The 18254-nt window shown below is 38.8% G+C and overlaps 1 protein-coding gene across 1 annotated transcript in view; it reads left to right on the top strand.

Annotated features, from left to right (window-relative positions):
* KIF5C (kinesin family member 5C) overlaps positions 1 to 18254 on the top strand; it is a 102717-nt gene that overhangs the window by 69325 nt on the left and 15138 nt on the right. The window contains exons 12-20 of the mRNA XM_081325165.1: positions 191 to 366; positions 7515 to 7583; positions 9597 to 9803; positions 11077 to 11223; positions 12810 to 12998; positions 13106 to 13223; positions 14617 to 14693; positions 15802 to 15911; positions 16589 to 16690. Of these exons, the coding sequence (XP_081181291.1) occupies positions 191 to 366; positions 7515 to 7583; positions 9597 to 9803; positions 11077 to 11223; positions 12810 to 12998; positions 13106 to 13223; positions 14617 to 14693; positions 15802 to 15911; positions 16589 to 16690 (1195 nt within the window). The remainder of the gene's footprint in view (positions 1 to 190; positions 367 to 7514; positions 7584 to 9596; positions 9804 to 11076; positions 11224 to 12809; positions 12999 to 13105; positions 13224 to 14616; positions 14694 to 15801; positions 15912 to 16588; positions 16691 to 18254) is intronic.

Below are 18254 nucleotides of genomic sequence, written 5' to 3' on the forward strand. Positions count from 1 at the left end.
TTAGAAACATGCTGTAGGGGAACAAATTATGTCCTTGAATAATCCAGCTGTATTTATTTATAGTTCCAGATGTCTAATTGTTCTGACTGGAAAATTAAAATCCTTGAAATTTATCTATAAGTACCAACAGAAATGGTGAAGTAAAGGTAAAGACTGAGGCTTACTTTCTTGGGATCTGATGTGTCTTCAGGAGAGGCGGTACCAGAGGAGGAACAGATCAGTGCAAAAGACCAGAAGAACTTGGAACCATGTGACAATACGCCTATCATTGATAACATCGTTCCTGTTGTTGCCAGCATCTCAACTGAGGAGAAGCGGAAATATGATGAAGAGGTTACTAGTCTCTACAGACAGTTGGATGATAAGGTCCATTCATAATTTTCTTCCAATTGTTTGTTGTCATACACCATTAATGTTATTTCTTCATAACTAAAATCAATGCATGCTTCAAACTGTACAAAATATAGTATATGCCAGGGATAGGCAACCTTGGCCCCTTTATGACTTGTGGACTTCAATACCCAGAATTCCCAAATCAGCCATGCTGACTCAGGAATTCTGGGAGTTGAAGTCCACAAGTCATAAAAGAGCCAAGGTTGCCTACCCCTGGCATATACTATATTATTATATATAAAACACTACCAGTATTTTCATTCTCACAAGCTTTCTATTCAGTTCTCCCAAAACTGATGAAATAAAATGGTATCTTTTTAATCCCAAGTAATCAGTCAAATTATCAAATAATTTCTTACTGAAAGACAAAGAAAGTGATAGATAACCATAAAGCCTATATAACTTGCATAAGGCTGCAATAATATATAAGGAAATCCAGCAACTTTGGTGGATTACAGATCCAAGGTTTGTTTTTCTAAAGTAATACAGTAAAACTACTCCTAGAATGTGTATCTATATCATATCTCATGTCAGTAGAATATTAATTACCTTATCAAAGACTTCCAGTTCAGCTTTCCAGTTTCCTCTATTTACAGATGTTTGTCTTTCCTATTTCCTTGTGAGAATATTTCTTCATGGAAGTCCCTGCACGTAGGCTGAAGCAGCACAATTATATTTAGGTGACTGACTTTCATGATAAATGTGTACATGTCACAATAATGTCCTTTTTAAAAATAAGATTTAAAAATGAAGAGAAACTCCTTAACTGGTGACAGTTCCAATACTTTGAGATTCAGGGGTTAACATGAGCATTTCTCGGCTCATAAAATGTGAAGAATTTCATCTCTTTCTTGCCTTCCGGTATAAGATTAAGATGTAAAGAAATCAGAAAATGTTATATTAAGTTGAATATGAGAAACGGATAAGGAGATAACTCATTCTGCATCCTAATAGTCTTGATAGCACACATTTAAAAATGTTTTGTGGCAGTTCTTTAATTTCACTTAATAAAAAATAAATATTTAATTCTATACATTGGCTGGGATACAGATAAGCTGAAATAACTGCTTTGATTTCATGTGGATTTTTTAAAACAATGGTACACAGCCTCTTTTAGGAGTAGAGTAAGACTTGGAAGAGTGGGTGTGTAACAAAGACTAGACATGGTCAGGTCATAGTAGTAGGAGAGCAAGGACAAAAGCTACGTATAATTTAATTTAGATAGCAATGTAAAGTAATGTCTCCTTCTGACTTCATGTACTTGTCTGTATTTTAGCAACAATGGGAGTATGATTTACCATTGCTTTCTTTGGGACCTTTATTAGCTTGTCACCAAGTCTGCTATTTATTTCTTTTATTTATTTATTTTATTTAATTTGTATACCGCCCTTCTCCCGAAGGACTCAGGGCGGTGAACAGGGCAATAAATACCAAAAATACAAAAATACAAAAATTAAGAACAGATTAAACCATAGTGCCCAAATACAATAAATAAATTACTTAAAAACAATAATTAAAACCCAAACCCATCAGACCAGGCCGGCTTGTTCAAAAAAATAGGTTTTTAGATCACGTCGGAAGGAGCGGAGCTCGGGGGCCATCCGGAGATCAACCGGTAAACGGCTCCACAGGTCAGGTGCACCCACAGAGAACGCCCTCCCCCTGGGGGCCACCAGTCGGCATTCTCTGACCGGTGGCACCCTGAGGAGGTCCTCTCTGTGGGAGCGCACTGGGCAGAGGGAAGTTGATGCTGGCCGCAGGTGCTCCCTAAGGTACTCCGGACCCATGCCATGTAGGGCTTTGTAGGTCATTACCAGCACCTTGAATCTCACCCGGAAGGCAACTGGAAGCCAATGCAGCTCACGGAGCAGAGGTGTAACATGGGAGTATCAGGAGACCCCCAACACAACTCTCCCGGCTGCATTCTGCACCAGTTGGAGCCTCCGAGTGGTCCTCAAGGGCAGCCCCATGTAGAGAGCGTTGCAGTAGTCTAACCGAGAGGTCACGAGCGCATGAGTGACTGTACGCAAGGCATCCCGGTCTAGATAGGGCCGCAACTGGCGCACCAGGCGAACCTGGGCAAAGGCCCCCCTAGTCACAGTTACTATATGGTCTTCTAAAGAAAGCTGTGAATCTAGGAGGACTCCCAAGTTGCGAGCCCTATCTACGGGGGGTAATAACTCACCCCCCATAGTAAGAGATGGAATGATCTGAGTTTCCCGAGATGCCGGCACGCACAGCCACTCAGTCTTGTCAGGGTTGAGCCGAAGCCTGTTATCTTGAAATCTCCTAATGTTCATCCATCCAAACCTACTTACATTTTGGAGATCCAACAAAGGATGCTGCCAGTTGCTATAGGCTACGTAAATGTAGTTGGCTTTAATTAAATATGGGTTAATTTACTTGTAGAATAATTTTCCTATTATACGACATTAAAAATCACAAATTTTGCAAGGTGTTTGGCTACCATGCTCGAGGACTTCAAAATGGGGACCCCCAGCCCTTATAGTTATTTGAAGACAGCCCGCTGTCTTGTGATCAGAAATAATAACCTCTATATAGAAACTCTTGTCCAATATATCCCTACATTTTGGATCTGAAATGTTAATAAAATCATATGAGTATTCAGAAATATACGCAATAGCTTTATTAAAAAGACATGCAAGGGGGATGATTATTTAATTAAATTAAATGGTCTATGCCTATAAAAATGGCTTTCAGATTTATGTACAGGTATTGTGGAGACATCTGGGTATTTTGCTTTCACCAACAATATTTATGTTATGGGACTTTTGTATACTGTTCTACAGGGAGAGAATCTACGTGAAGGTTAGGAGTTAAAAATGACTTGATGACATATAATCAATCAATGCTGCTCTAATAGCCAACCAACCGTGAACATACCCTGACATCAACTGGGAGACAAACTCTGCACCAAGTGGAAGATCAAACAGATTCCTGACAAACCTAGCAGACAACATTGTCACCCAAAAAGTAGAGAAGGGAACTAGGGGATTAGCCATTTTGGATCTAATTCTCACTAACAGAGATAGAAGATGATAGAAGATGTTGAAGCCACAGGAACCTTGGGAGGAAGTGATCATGCAATATTGGAATTCAACTATGGAAGCACAAGCAATAGAACACAGTCAAACTAGAGTCTTGGACTTTAAGAGAGCTAATTTCAATAAACTTAGAGAGGGGTTGGGAAGAATTCCATGGATGAGAATCCTCAAGGGGAAAACAACTCAAGAAGCTTAGGAAATTTTGAAAAGTGAGATAATAAAAGCCCACTCTAGCATAATACCAATTAAGAGGAAAAATAACAGCTCTCAAAAGCAACCAGCATGGCTGCATAAAGAACTCTCTGACAAATTGAAAGATAAAAAGGACAAGTATAGAAAGTGGAAAGAGGGGCACATAACTAAGTCAGAACATCAGCAAATAGTCAGAGCCTGCAAAGATGAAATGAGGAAAGCTAAGGCTCAAAATGAACTAAGGCTTGCGACCAAAGTCAACAATAACAAAAAAAGCTTCTTTCAACATATAAGAAATAAGAAAAAAGTTAAGGAAATGATTGGTCCATTAGTGGTTGAAAGTGGCAAGAAGGTGACAAGCAACAGGGAAAAAGCAGAACTATTTAACTCGTTTTTTGCATCTGTCTTTACACAAAGAAAAAAAACAGACCAACCTATCAAAAATAGTGCCATAAAAAACAGAATAGAAACACAAGTTAAGATAGGCAAGAAAATGATAAGTGAGCACCTGTCCAGTCTAGACGAGTTCAGATCACCAGGACCAGATGGATTACACCCCAAGGTTCTCAAGGAACTGGCAGATGTGATCTCAGAACCACTGAACTATATTTTTCAAAGATCCTGGAGCACTGGGGAACTACCAGAGGATTGGGAAAGAGCTGATGTAGTTCCCATCTTCAAAAAAGGGAAAAGAAATGGATCCAGGAAATTACAGACCTATCAGCCTGACCTCAATACCTGGGAAGATTCTGGAAAAGATAATCAAACAACGAATCAGCGAGCACCTAGAGGCAAACAAAGTCATTACTAAAAGCTAACATGGGTTTGTCAAAAACAGATCATGCCAGACAAATCTTACTGCATGCTTTGACCAAGAGACAAAATTAGTGGATCAGAGGAATGCTGTGGATATAATTTACTTGGACTTCAGTAAGGCATTTGATAAAATAGATCACAACCTTCTACTTGATAAGATAGAAAAATGTGGGTTAAACAGAATCGCCACCGGATGGATTCGTAGCTGGCTGACCAGCCGTACTCAGTGTGTGGTCCTCAATGGAACCACATCTACATGGAGGGAAGTATGTAGTGGGGTGCCCCAGGGCTCTGTTCCGGGCCTGGTGCTCTTCAACATCTTCATCAACGAATTGGACGAAGGGATAAATGGGGAACTCATCAAATTTGCAGACAACACCAAGCTGGTAGGAATAGCCAACACTCCAGAAGACAGGCTTAAGATACAGGAGGATTTGGACAGACTTGAACACTGGGCGCTATCTACCAAAATGAAATTCAATGATGAAAAAAGTAAGGTTCTACATTTAGGCAGGAAAAATCAAATGTACAGGTATAGTATAGGTGGTACCTTGCTCAATAGTAGTAACTGTGAGAGGGATCTCAGAGTCCTAGTGGACAATCACTTAAATATGAGCCAGCAGTGTGCTGCAGCTGCCGAAAAAGCCAACACAGTGCTAAGCTGCATTAACAGAGGAATAGAATCAAGATGACGTGAAGTATTAATACCAGTTTACAATGCCTTGGTAAGGCCCCACTTGGAATACTGCATCCAGTTTTGGTCACCACGATGTAAAAAAGATCTTGAGACTCTAGAAAGAGTACAAAGAACAACAAAGATGATTAGGGGACTGGAGACTAAAACATGTAAGGAACGGCTGCTGGAATTGGGTATGTCTAGTTTAATGAAGAGAAGGATGAGGGGGGGACATGATAGCAGTGTTCCAATATCTCAGGGGCTGCCACAAAGAGGAGGGACTCAAGCTATTCTCCAAAGCGCCCAAAGGCAGGACAAGAAGCAATGGATGGAAACGAATCAAGGAGAGAAGCAACCTAGAACTAAGGAGAAACTTCCTGACAGTTAGAACAATTAACCAGTGGAACAACCTGCCTCCAGAAGTGGTGAATGCTCCAACACTGGAAGTTTTTAAGAAGAGACTGCTCAGCCATTTGTCTGAAATGGTATAGGATTTCCTGCCTGAGCAGGGGGTTGGACTAGATGACCTCCAAGGTCTCTTCCAACTTCATCATCATCATCATCATCATCATCATCATCATCATCATCACCATTATTTTATAGTCCTACCATAGTTAACATCAAAACAGGAACATAAATAAATGATGCTACTATGCTTAATAAATATCCTTATGCAGAGGCGTTATAATTTATGTAATAATCTATTGTCACCCAAGAGTAACCTCTCTCAATTCATCTCCCTTCAAAAGCCTGCCAAAAATATTCAGGTTTTTATTGCCTTCCCGTATCCTAACAAGATCAAGGGAAGTCAAAGTCTAGGTTCTCTAGGGAAGGGGAGCAGCTAGAAAGGAGGCCTGCCTCCAAGAACCTTATACATCAGGGGTCCCCAACCCCCATGCCATGGACGTAACCAGTCCATGGCCTGTTAAGAGCGAAACTGTGCATGTACGGGTTTCTCAGTTGCACGCTGCTCCTCCCTGGGTCCATGGAAAAATTGTCTTCCACGAAACCGGTCCCTGGTGCTGAAAAGGTTGGGGACCACTCTTATACCTGACAGATTATAAATAAAGGATCCTCTCTTCCTGATTGGACGGACAGAAACTATTGGAGATAATTAGTCTCATAAATATCCAGGTATTTAGCTATTCATTCAATGCCCATAAACCCACCAGTGACTCAAAGTCGCAGTATTATATGGCCAAACCAGGTTATTCAGTCTGGTGCATTCTGGAACATTCTTTTAGTTTTGGAGTGGTCCTTGTATAATTCCTTAAGGTTGGAACATTTTGATCTTGCAGCAAATAGTACAGTAAAGAAACATGACACATTTATACCTCCATGTTGAAGTATGGTAAAGTTTTACACCACCAAAGGTTTCATTACATGAAATTTCACAAAGAAAACAAGGAATTCTCAATAATATACATGAAATATATGATTTTTTAAGGTAAGATAGAATTGAGGTGTCTTTGGAACCAGCTGCTGATTTAAAATACCATTAACTAGCAGAATGATGCAGATGATAGAATAAAAATCAGATGACTCCATTGTTATGTCAAATTATGAAAGATATTTTTGTGTTCTGTAGAATTAGTTTTGTATTCATTACACTGGGGAGTAGATAAGATTGATTTATAGTTCTACTGGCTTGCATCTGTTAGAATGATATGTTTTAGTGATAAAGGTTGGAACAAAATTCTATACTCTGCAATTTATGTTTAATGTTTTTTCCCCCTGCTATGCAACAATAGTACATTCGGTTTCCATAGTTTTTTACATTGGGAGGAAATATCGCATCCATTTTTATATTGATATATGAGCTAGTGAGACGGGAATCAGAAATTCTCAGGATGGACATAACCAGTGCTTTTTTTGTAAAAGAAAAAGGTGCCGGAACTCACACATGTCATACAACCCGCCTTGCCTACCCTACAAGTTTCCATCCAAAAAAGGTGCCGGAACTCCGTTCTGAGCGTTCTATGACAAAAAAAGCCCTGGATATAACTGTTATATAAATACTGAAGATATTTGCCTCAGTCTTAATGTTAGGGACAGAATGGCCAAATTTCCATTGGCTTGAAAAAAGGCCTAGAATTTAGTACCCTGGAGGAAAGGGAAAGAGAGAGGGGGAGATGAAAAGAAATAGCTTGGCTTCTGTGTTTTCCATATTTATGGCTTTTCTGTTGTCTGCAATAAAGCAATTAAATTAGCTGAGTTTGTTCTCTGAGCTTCTGCTAGAAGCACATTCCTGAATACGGAGTGAAGTATCTGGAAAGTGAAGATTTATTGCCATGTCTACTGTGAAAGCTAGCTGATTTCAAGGCATAAAAATGGTAGAAATAGAAAAAGTAACCCTTTTTTGTCCATTGCAGGATGATGAAATTAACCAGCAGAGTCAATTGGCTGAGAAACTAAAACAACAGATGTTGGATCAAGATGAAGTACGTATTTTATTTATTTACTTATGCATCCCCCCCCAGACTAATACAACACAAATACAAAATTTAAAACACAAAATAAAGCCAAAAACACCTGAAAAGGTTAATAATAAGAAGAAAGTATCGATGACTTTAACCAAACCATAACTATTGCTAGAAACCTGGGAACCTTTATAGTGCCTGATCAAATTAGGTTTAACAGAGTAACAAAATAATAGAGTTGGAAGGCATTTTGGAGGTCTTCTAGTCCAAACCCCTATATAGGCAAGAAACCCTGTACTATTTTATCATTTTTGCAGATGACACCAAACTGACAGGAATAGCCAAAACCCAGAAGACAAACTCAGGATCCAAAAAGATCTAGACAAACATGAACAATGGGCATAATCCAACAAAATGAGTTTCAATGTGAAGAAAAGCAAAGTTTACTTTTAGGTAGGAAAAACCAAAGGCACAAATACAGATTGGGTAAAACCTGGCTCAAAAACAGTAACTGTGAGTGGGACCTTGAAGTCCCAGTGGAGGATCACTTAACTCGTGAGCCAGCAGTGTGCAGCAGCAGCCAAAAGAGCTAATACAATCCTGGGTTGTATAAACAGAGGCATAGAATCAAGATCACGCAAAGTATTAGTACCACTTCCTAGTGAGGCCACACCTGGAATACTCTAGCCAATTTTGGTCACCATATCACAAAAAAAAAGATGTTGAGAGTTTGGAAAAAATTCAGAGAAGAGCAACTAAGATGATCAAAGGCCTGGAGACTAAAACATACGAAGAATGACTGCAAGACTTGGGTTTGGCTAGTCTAAAGGAGAAGAAATAAGGGAGACATGATAGCAATATTCCAGTATTTGAGGGGCTGCCAGAAAGAAGAGGGGGTCACGTTATTCACCAAAGCACCAGAGGGCAGGACAAGAAACAATGGTTGGAAACTGATCAAAGAGAGAAGCAACCTGGAATTAAGGAGAAACTTCCTGACAGTGAGGAAATTAACCAGTGGAATAGCTTGCCCCCCAGAAATCATGGGCCCTCCATCACTGAAGATTTTTAAAAAGAGGCTAGACAGTCACTTGTCTGAGATGGTATAGGTTCTCCTGTTTGAGCAGGGGGCTGGACTAGAAGACCTCCAAGGTCCCTTCCAGCTCTATTCTATTCTATTTCAGATAAATGGTTGTTCAATCTCTACTTAAAAACTTCCCATGATGGAGCACCCACAACCTTTGAAGACAAGCTGTTCCATTGATTAATTGTTCTGTCAGGAAATTTTTTCTTAGTTCTAAGTTGCTTCTCTCCTTGAGAAAGAAGACTGTAGCGCCTTGATCCTAAAGACAACAACATTTCTAACAATCAGGTTTATGAGTGCCAGATACTAGGATGGATATAAAATGGGCAATGTGACAATATGTTTTATATAAAGATTGGCTGTTCTCTATAATCTAACGTTTTGTCAGTTCACTAATGGGTGGATTTCTGGAGTTTTCCTTATAGCTATGTTTTTCTTAATTAGGCCTGGTATTTATTTCTGAACAATGAAAAAGCCAATGTGTTGCCAACATAAGTAATACAGAGAGGAAACAGATTGTCCTAGTATTCTTAGTTTTTTTTATCATGGATGAATTTTTTTGTGGATATAATAAAAACATTTGTCAGCATGGTACATGTTATGTTGAGTCTGAATTCTTTCAGAATTTAATTACTAAATTATGAATTTAGTTACTAAATTACTAAATAATTAGTTGCTAAATTAATTGCTATATTATGAAGGTGAAATTTTGAGTATATTTATTTGGTTAATATCAAAAACCTATTGGGGAAAGGTTTTTAGCTTCTAATAGAATTTTTCCCCCAATCAGGTGTATGTTACTACATTATCTGTCAGATTACTGGAAAATCTTTTTTAAAAGGTCATTTAGCATTTGTATCCTTCCTGATTTGAAATAAAATTGAATGTAGCACTTTGGAATTATTTTAATTTTCTCGACCATTTTTGCTACTTAATCTCATTTTCCGTTTCAGCTCTTGGCTTCTACCAGGAGAGATTATGACAAAATCCAAGAGGAACTCACTCGCCTTCAGATGGAAAATGAAGCTGCAAAAGAGGAAGTTAAAGAAGTTCTCCAGGCTTTGGAGGAACTTGCTGTTAATTATGACCAGAAATCACAAGAAGTAGAGGACAAGATGAGAGCTAATGAACAGCTGACAGATGAACTTGCACTGAAAACAGTAGGAACAATCCTTATTAATCTTCATTCCTAGATACATTTATACTAATTTATATATGCCTTCTATGAATCCCAGCTAAGACCTCATTAAATACCCTCAGAGAAACTCAGCTGTTTGAAGCGTTCTTAAAGTAAAAAAGAGAATTTTCTTTAGCAAACAGCTAAAGAATCAGGGTTGTGAAAATTGTTAGCAGGTCACTTGTTATTTTGCCATATTGTCGTTGCAGTGAATCAGGGGTCTTCAAACTTGGCCCTTTTATGACTTGTGGACTTCAACTCTCAAAATTCCTCAGCCAAGTTTGAAGACCCCTGTACTGAATGTTAAAATGGTGAATGCTGAATTCTTTAAAACATGTGTAGTATAATAATTTTCTGCTGGAAAATATATGAGAAGATCACTATTATTACCTTGTTTCCCATTGCAAGCTCAACATTTAACAGCAGAAGAATTTGGATGCAGAAATGGCATTCTGTTTCCTTCTAGTGCAGGCGTGTCAAACTCGCAATGTCATGTGACGTCGGGACTTTTTCCCCATTGCCGGCAATGGGGTGGGTGCAGTTTCGGCATGACACATCCGGCCCGTGGCCCGGCAGTTTGACATGCCTGTTCTAGTGGCTTGATCTGCTTCAGCTACTAGCAGGCTAGCAATTTCTGTATGTGTACCTCCATGCAAGTTTTAAAATGAAAGCTATTTCTACTTCCACTGATTCTACCTTGAGTTTCCAGAAGATGTTGCTGGGAATTATTTCTCTGCCACATAATAGCTAGGTTATGGTTTTTTTTCATTTAATGCCTGTAATGCTTACCTTAAACTGGGGCTTATAGAGTAAGGGCATAGTTCTGGATACTCCATCTCTGTCAAGCTTCTATAAGACATTAAATAAATATAATTAAACAATTGAACATAAATATAAACCCAACTATCTGATCTAGAATTCTGGGGTTACTCTTAATTTAATGAAAGCAAAAATGAATGAATGTTAACAAAATGAATGAAGGTACCAAAAATTGAATGTTTTTGGTATAATAGTAGAGAGCTTTATTGTTTATATCCCAGGTGAAATGTGATGTTCAGTTTGAGGCTTCTTTATAAAATAGGCTGTGAGTGTTTGATTCATAGCCTTAAGATTTTAGGAAATAGTGTCTGTCCAAATACATCCAATGTAGAAATCATAGCATAACCTTCAAAAACAAATTTTTTTAAAGTGTGACATGCAGTTGATTTTCATCATAGTTCACTATGTAAGCTCTTCTTATTCGTATTATTTTGCAGTCTGCTCTGTCAAGTACACAAAGAGAGCTGGGACAGTTGCAAGAACTTAGTAATCATCAGAAAAAGAGAGCTACTGAAATATTGAATTTATTGCTTAAGGACCTGGGAGAGATTGGCGGAATCATTGGTACTAATGATGTGAAAACTGTAAGTTGCTGGTATTGCAGGAAAAAATACAACAATACAGAAATATTTCAACTTCAAAAGTAATGACTAAATTAAAAATAATCCTTGAGGATAGTAAACCAGGTAGCGAACCACAGGGAAAGGGATATGAAAATGAACAAGATGATGTCTGTGACATTGTGTTCTAAGCCCCCCCTTTTTTGTAGATGCATTGATGTTATTTGATATTTTATAGTTGTTACTCATTAGTTGGGCATCTCCCAGATGTGTAGATTTCAGTTTTTCAAATATTTAGTACAGGCTGAAAATTCTGGGATGTTCACATATCAGAAATATGCAAAGGCTGGAGAAGACTATATATAGAGTATGCAGCTCTCAGTCCTTACAACTAAATCAGATCTAAGTATAAAGCTATCAGATTTGATCCCAGTGAGGGATAAGCAGGTTATATGGAGTGCATTTGATTGATACAGCCAATATTTAGTCAGTGCAATACTTTTTATTTTTTACTATTGCATTCTCTTTCTAAATAAGCCCTCTTTATTGGAAATAGGCACTTTTGGCACCAAAGGCTGGTAAGTTTATTTCAGGGTATGCTTTTATGGGACTAGAGGCAAAGAGTTGAAGGGAGAGAGAAAAATAATGGAATTGTATACAACAGAACCAATAGTCATGGCTGTATAAAAAAAAGTTCCATATTTTAATGTGAATAAAAATAAAAATACTTTCACTATCAGATGAGCAAGGTTCGAGAACTTACTATTATTATTATTATTATTATTATTGTTGTTGTTGTTGTTGTTGTTGTTATTATTATTATTATTATTATTATTATTATTATTTTATCATATGGCGTTGTTATGTTAGCCAGGAGACCACAGTGCTATTGCAGAGTAGTAGTTTGGCTTGCCAAGGTACCAGCCCTGTTATAGGAAACGCTGGTGCACTTCCCAAGGTGTGCCACAGGAGGGTGAGCTGATTTCCCACCAGAACGATGAGCGGCTCTTCCTGCAGCATTACTCAAAGCCCCCTCACTTCCTGGAGCTGCCTCGCAAATGGGCACTGCAACCGGAAAAGTACAGAGCTATCAGGAATCTGACTGCTGTCAGAGAGCACCAGCCCATCCCCCCACTGAAGTGGTACCTATCTATCTACTTGCATAGAACATGCTTTTGAACTGTTAAAGATAGACAGAAACTGAGGTGAGTGAAAAAAGCTCACCCTGCTTCACTGTGCTAGGGCTCGAACTTCTGGAGCTGAGACCATTTCCAGAGTTATTAAGCCACTGAGTCACCGGGCCTCAGAATTCATGATGTAATAAAAGGGTAGAGCTATGGCATCACAGTGCAGACAGAAAGGGATGTAAAGCTATAAGGAATGCTAAGAAGCATTACTCAGATTCAAAAACTTGTAATAGCAATTTAATACCTATTTCTACCCGCAGATAAGTGGGATGGGGATCCACAAGTATGAGAGATGTTAGGGAAGAACAGTATATATCACGCCAATTTCAGTAACAAGTACAGACATCTACATCTCTATTAAGATAGTGAGAAGTGGAAATTTGCCCATAAAAGATTAATAATGCAGTTATTTTGTGTGTTCAGTTAGCTGACGTGAACGGTGTGATTGAAGAAGAGTTTACCATGGCACGGCTGTACATCAGTAAGATGAAGTCTGAAGTGAAATCTCTGGTGAACCGCAGCAAACAGCTGGAGAGTGCCCAGATAGATTCTAATAGGAAAATAAATGCCAGCGAGAGGGAACTTGCTGCCTGTCAGTTCCTCATCTCTCAGGTTAGTAAGCTGTTTATTTGTTATTTTTTTCAAAATTCAGTTTCTCATAGTTTTTGATCTACATTAAACATACAATTTTCTGTTTGGTTTCTTTTCAACTTCCAAAGCATGAAGCAAAGATCAAGTCTCTTACAGATTATATGCAGAATATGGAGCAGAAGCGAAGGCAGTTGGAAGAACTGCAGGACTCTCTTAATGAAGAGCTGGCCAAATTGCGGGCACAAGGTACTATAATTTCAGGAATTCAGGACTTTACATATTTCCTGTTCCAGATCCTCAATAGCTGCTTTGAATTTTATTTTTTCTAACATATGTTGAGTTCCTTTCCATTGCCACCTTCCTTTCTGAGATAAAAATTCACCAAGTTCTTTCAAACTGGTTAAAGGTAAAGGTAAAAGATCCCCCGCACATGTGTGCTAGTTGTTTCCGACTCTAGGGGCCGGTGCTCATCTCCATTTCAAAGCCAAAGAGCCAGAGTTTGTCCGAGGACGTCTCCGTGGTCATGTGGCTGGCATGACTAGACGCCAAAGGTGCACGGAATGCTGTTACCTTCCCACTGTAGTGGTCCCTATTTTTCTACTTGCATTTTTACGTGCTTTCGAACTACTAGGTTGGCAGAAGCTGGGATGAGTAACAGGCGCTAACTGTTACGCGGCACTCGGGATTCGACCCGCCAAACTGCCGACCTTCTGATCGACAAGCTCAGCGTCCTAACCCACTGAGCCACCGCGTCCCATTCAAACTGGTTAATGCTGTCTAAATTAGGAGAACTAATACTGCTTTGGCAACATTTATTATGTCAGTACAATCTATCAATTTTACACAGGAAATAACCGTTGTACAAGTAGTCCTCGACTTACAAACAATTGAGCCCAAAATTTCTGTTGCTAAGTGAGACATTTGTTGAGTGAGTTTGGCTTCCTGCCACAGTTGTTAAGTGAATCACTACAGTTGTTAATTTAGTAACACGATTGTTAAGTGAATCCGACTTCCCCATTGACTTTGCTTGTCAGAATTTTGCAAAAGGTGATCACATGATCCCAAGATACTGCAACTGTCATAAACATTACTCAGTTGCCAAGTGCCTGAATTTGGACCGGTCATAAGTGTGAGAAACGGTCATAAGTCACTTTTTTCACATGGTCACAAAATGAACTGTTGTAAGTTGAGGACTACCTTACTTTGCTAGTTGCAATACCGCATGAATCAAAATTCAACTCATGCTGATTGGCATATTTTTCTATACAAGGGCAAATGTTCACATGCTAGAATGCTGCAAATCCACTTAACTGAGGCTTCTGATCTTCTGGTCACAGGGATGGGCTTTAAAGATTACAGCTGGCATGACAACAGATGGGGGAAAGTGTGCAACACATGGAATGTGATATTTTTAGGAGCACAAATGGAATTGGCTTTTGTTGGAAGAAAGTATTTCTTAAAAACCATGGGCTAAAAGTAGCTTGACACAAATTGTTCTGCTGAAACACCTGTTAATGTTTCTTTGTCCTGCAGGGTAATAAAAGTAGAAAGTTATCTTTTGCATAAGGAAAGCTTGATTAATACTTCTTAAACTATATCCCATTAAAAGGTTGCTCAACTGTCCTCTTCATTTGAACAGAAAAAATGCATGAAGTCAGTTTCAAAGATAAAGAGAAGGAACATCTGACTTTGCTACAGGATGCAGAAGAAATGAAGGTAATTTCAGATGACCCCCAACTTTCAGCTTCTTTTATTCCACATATTTAATCTTACCTATACATTGGCATTTATGATGTCAGTTTCTCACTACAAATGTTTTTCAAAAGGATGATCCAGGTCAAATTATGTCTTCCAAGTCAAATCTAACATTATTCTATAATTAGAAACAAAATTCAGTTGCTTGGTGTGTTAAAAATATTACATGTATTTGTAAAAATATATTTCTAGAGCATTTGATACTAACATAAACCATCCATTATACCTTTGCTCACATAAGGGAATTGCTTTGAGAATTATTTTGTTTTATAACTAGATATTGATGATATATTGCTGGCATGTTACATAATTGTGCGTGTGTGTATGTGTCTTATGTGTATGTGAGTGAGTGAATGAATACAGTATATGCAGGTGTACATGCAATATACTGATTGTGTATCGGGCTGACAGCACTCAGTGAAAAATTCAGCAACCATTTTTAAAGTATCAATGCGCAGAGGAGTACGAATGGAACTGAAGTCATCAGGTTTCAGGAATTATTGAATTGGTACTATGACATTTAGTTCATATAATTTGGATTCTGAGATAGAGTACTATCCTGCTACAAAAGAGAAAAATTTACTTTAGGCCTAAAAATTAGGCCTTAACCTTTGAATTACTAACTTTGTAGCATAATTCTTTGTTCTGCCTTAGTGCCGCAAAGAAACCACAGGGTAGAGTCAAAAGCACTGTGAGTTTCTTCAATGAAGCCGATCAAGAATCTGATCTACTAACAATCAAGACATGAGTAAAAGGTCTTCAAGGGGGGCTGGACTTAGGTTTCTTTTGTGGATGTTGGGATTCCAGACTGATAAAACATGATCCAGATTTTACTCAACTCCTCACATACTCCAACACAAGATCAGCATTTTTTCTGTATCTGTATATCTGTCTGTCTATCTCTCTCTATACACACACACACACACACACACACACACACACACACAAGAAAAAAATGGTATATACAAGAATCTCAGCAGTTTCTAAGATGTGCAGGTTGTGTTTGATGTAGTAGGAAAAACAATGAGTAAAATATTAAATTATTGTAATTTATCCCTTCTATGAACAGAAGACCTTGGAGCAACAGATGGAGAGTCACAGGGAAGCTCATCAGAAGCAGCTCTCTCGATTACGAGATGAGATTGAGGAGAAACAAAAAATTATTGATGATATAAGAGAGTATGTTCATTTTCTCATTCCCCAGTACAGGTTTTGAATAATTTTGCAGGTGTATATACATCCATACACAGATTGTTGCTGATGACATATTTGATGTATGTTTGATGATGTATTGCTTATATTTATTGGCAAAACCCTAAAGAAAATTAGATGAGAACTGCTGCGGATATGTTTCTTTAGAATCTTCTTGTGGTGATTTTAACAAAAAAATAAACCCAGAAAAAATAAAGAACAATCCATAAAGTGCTTCTGCTTTGTAATAATAAAAAATACAGCAGACAAAGTGTCTCTGTCCAAGGCATACATATAACTCTGGATTTCAAAACCTGTAACAATATCAGAAATATAGTATTAAAGTAATTAATGATCAATACCTTGGCATGCATTTAGAATACTGTTTGTGACAAACTGTTCCAGTAGTTACTACAGATAAAAGTGTAGAATGATAACAAATGGAACGGAATAATATCCCATTTCTCTTCAATATTACATAGAATAGGGTAACAGCTATGTCAGTAACAACATTGATTTGAGATTTAAGATGATTATGAGAAAATTTTCCAAAAGTTTGAAATGAAAGTATACTGGATAATTGTGATCTTAAGACAAATGCATAATGGCTTGTATTTATCTCCCTGAAGTACCACTTTTAATTTAAGTTATTTTATTTTCTTCAGTATGAATCAGAAGATGCAGCTGGAACAAGAAAAACTGACTTCAGACTATGAAAAATTAAAAATGGAAGACCAAGAACGGGAAAATAAATTGGAAAAACTTATGTAAGTTAGATGGGTTGCTTTTCCTGTTATGAACATTTACATTCCTAAAATAATATTTATTTATTTATTTATAATGAGACTTGTATGCCGCCCTATCTCCCGAAGGACTCAGGACGGCTAACAACAATAAAATACAAATAAATACAAATATTAAAAAAGAATTAAATTGTGTCAAAGTCCCACTAAAACCAATAAAAACATTTTAAATCATAATTAAAAACCCCATTATCATCAGTCCAGGTCGGCCTGTTGGAAAAGATATGTCTTAAGGTCACTGCGAAAGGACCAAAGGTCTGGGGCCATCCGGAGCTCCCGGTGGAGTTGATTCCACCAAGCAGGTGCCCCGACAGAGAAGGCCCTCCCCCTGGGGGTCGCCAGCCGACATTGTCTGGCCGACGGCACCCTGAGGAGGCCCTCTCTATGTGAGCGCACAGGGTGATGGGAAAACGTTCCTGGCAGCAGATGGTCCTGCAAATATCCCGGGCCTAAGTCATGTAGGGCTTTATAGATAAGAACCAGCACCTTGAATCTCACCTGGAGGGCAACCGGTAGCCAATGCAGCTCACGCAGGAGGGGTGTAATATGGGAGTATCGGGATGCTCCCATCACAACCCGCGCAGCCGCATTCTGCACCAGCTGAAGCCTCCGGGTGGTCTTCAAGGGCAGCCCCATGTAGAGAGCATTGCAGTAATCACCCGGGAGGTGACAAGCGCATGAGTGACTGTACGTAAAGCATCTCGGTCCAGATAGGGTCGCAACTGGCGCACCAGGCGAACCTGTGCAAATGCCCCCCTGTTCACGACTCCAACATGATCTTCTAAACTGAGTCGTGCATCCAGGAGGACGCCTAAGTTGCGCGCCCTATCAACGGGAGGCAACACCTCTCTCCCCATAACCAAAGATGGAAGATCTTGGACTACACGAGATGCCGATACGTAAAGCCACTCGGTCTTGGCCGGGTTGAGCTGGAGCCTGTTCTTTCCCATCCAGATTCGTACCGCTTCCAGGCACCGGGACATCACGTTGAGGGCATCACTGGGTTGGTTCGGGGTGGAGATGAAAAGCTGGGTATCATCCGCATATGTGCAGGATGCCATCCTGGCCAAGGACAGAAATCTCTGGATATCCAGATGTTATTAGAAGGTGATCTCTGTGAGACTCTATTAGCATATCTAGTGCTATAACTTAGAAGAATTAGCATTTCTCAACATTTGCAGGATCTAGAATGGAAAAGAATTAACAGATCTATAAGACCATGGTCTTGATTATACCTATCCCAACCCATTGCAATTTTATGGATAGTTCTTAATACTTGCAAGGACAGGAGTGTTGTTAAAACATCTGATCTTAATTGAGTGGCCCAATGTAAGTGTAAATAGTAAGTATATATCCACTTAGCAATCCTTACAAAGATGGCACCTGCAGCTGGTTAGTCATAATCTACTGAAGCCTTAATATTTTAAACTGCCTAAAAGAATCTCAGCAGGTCTTAAGCCAATAAGGCGAAGAGAGACGTTTTATACATGCTTCTAAAAATATGGGTACAGGATTTTAAATATGTCAG

This window comes from Vipera berus, assembly GCF_964194415.1.
Source record: "Vipera berus genome assembly, chromosome: 1".
NCBI classification, from domain to species: Eukaryota; Metazoa; Chordata; class Lepidosauria; order Squamata; family Viperidae; genus Vipera; species Vipera berus.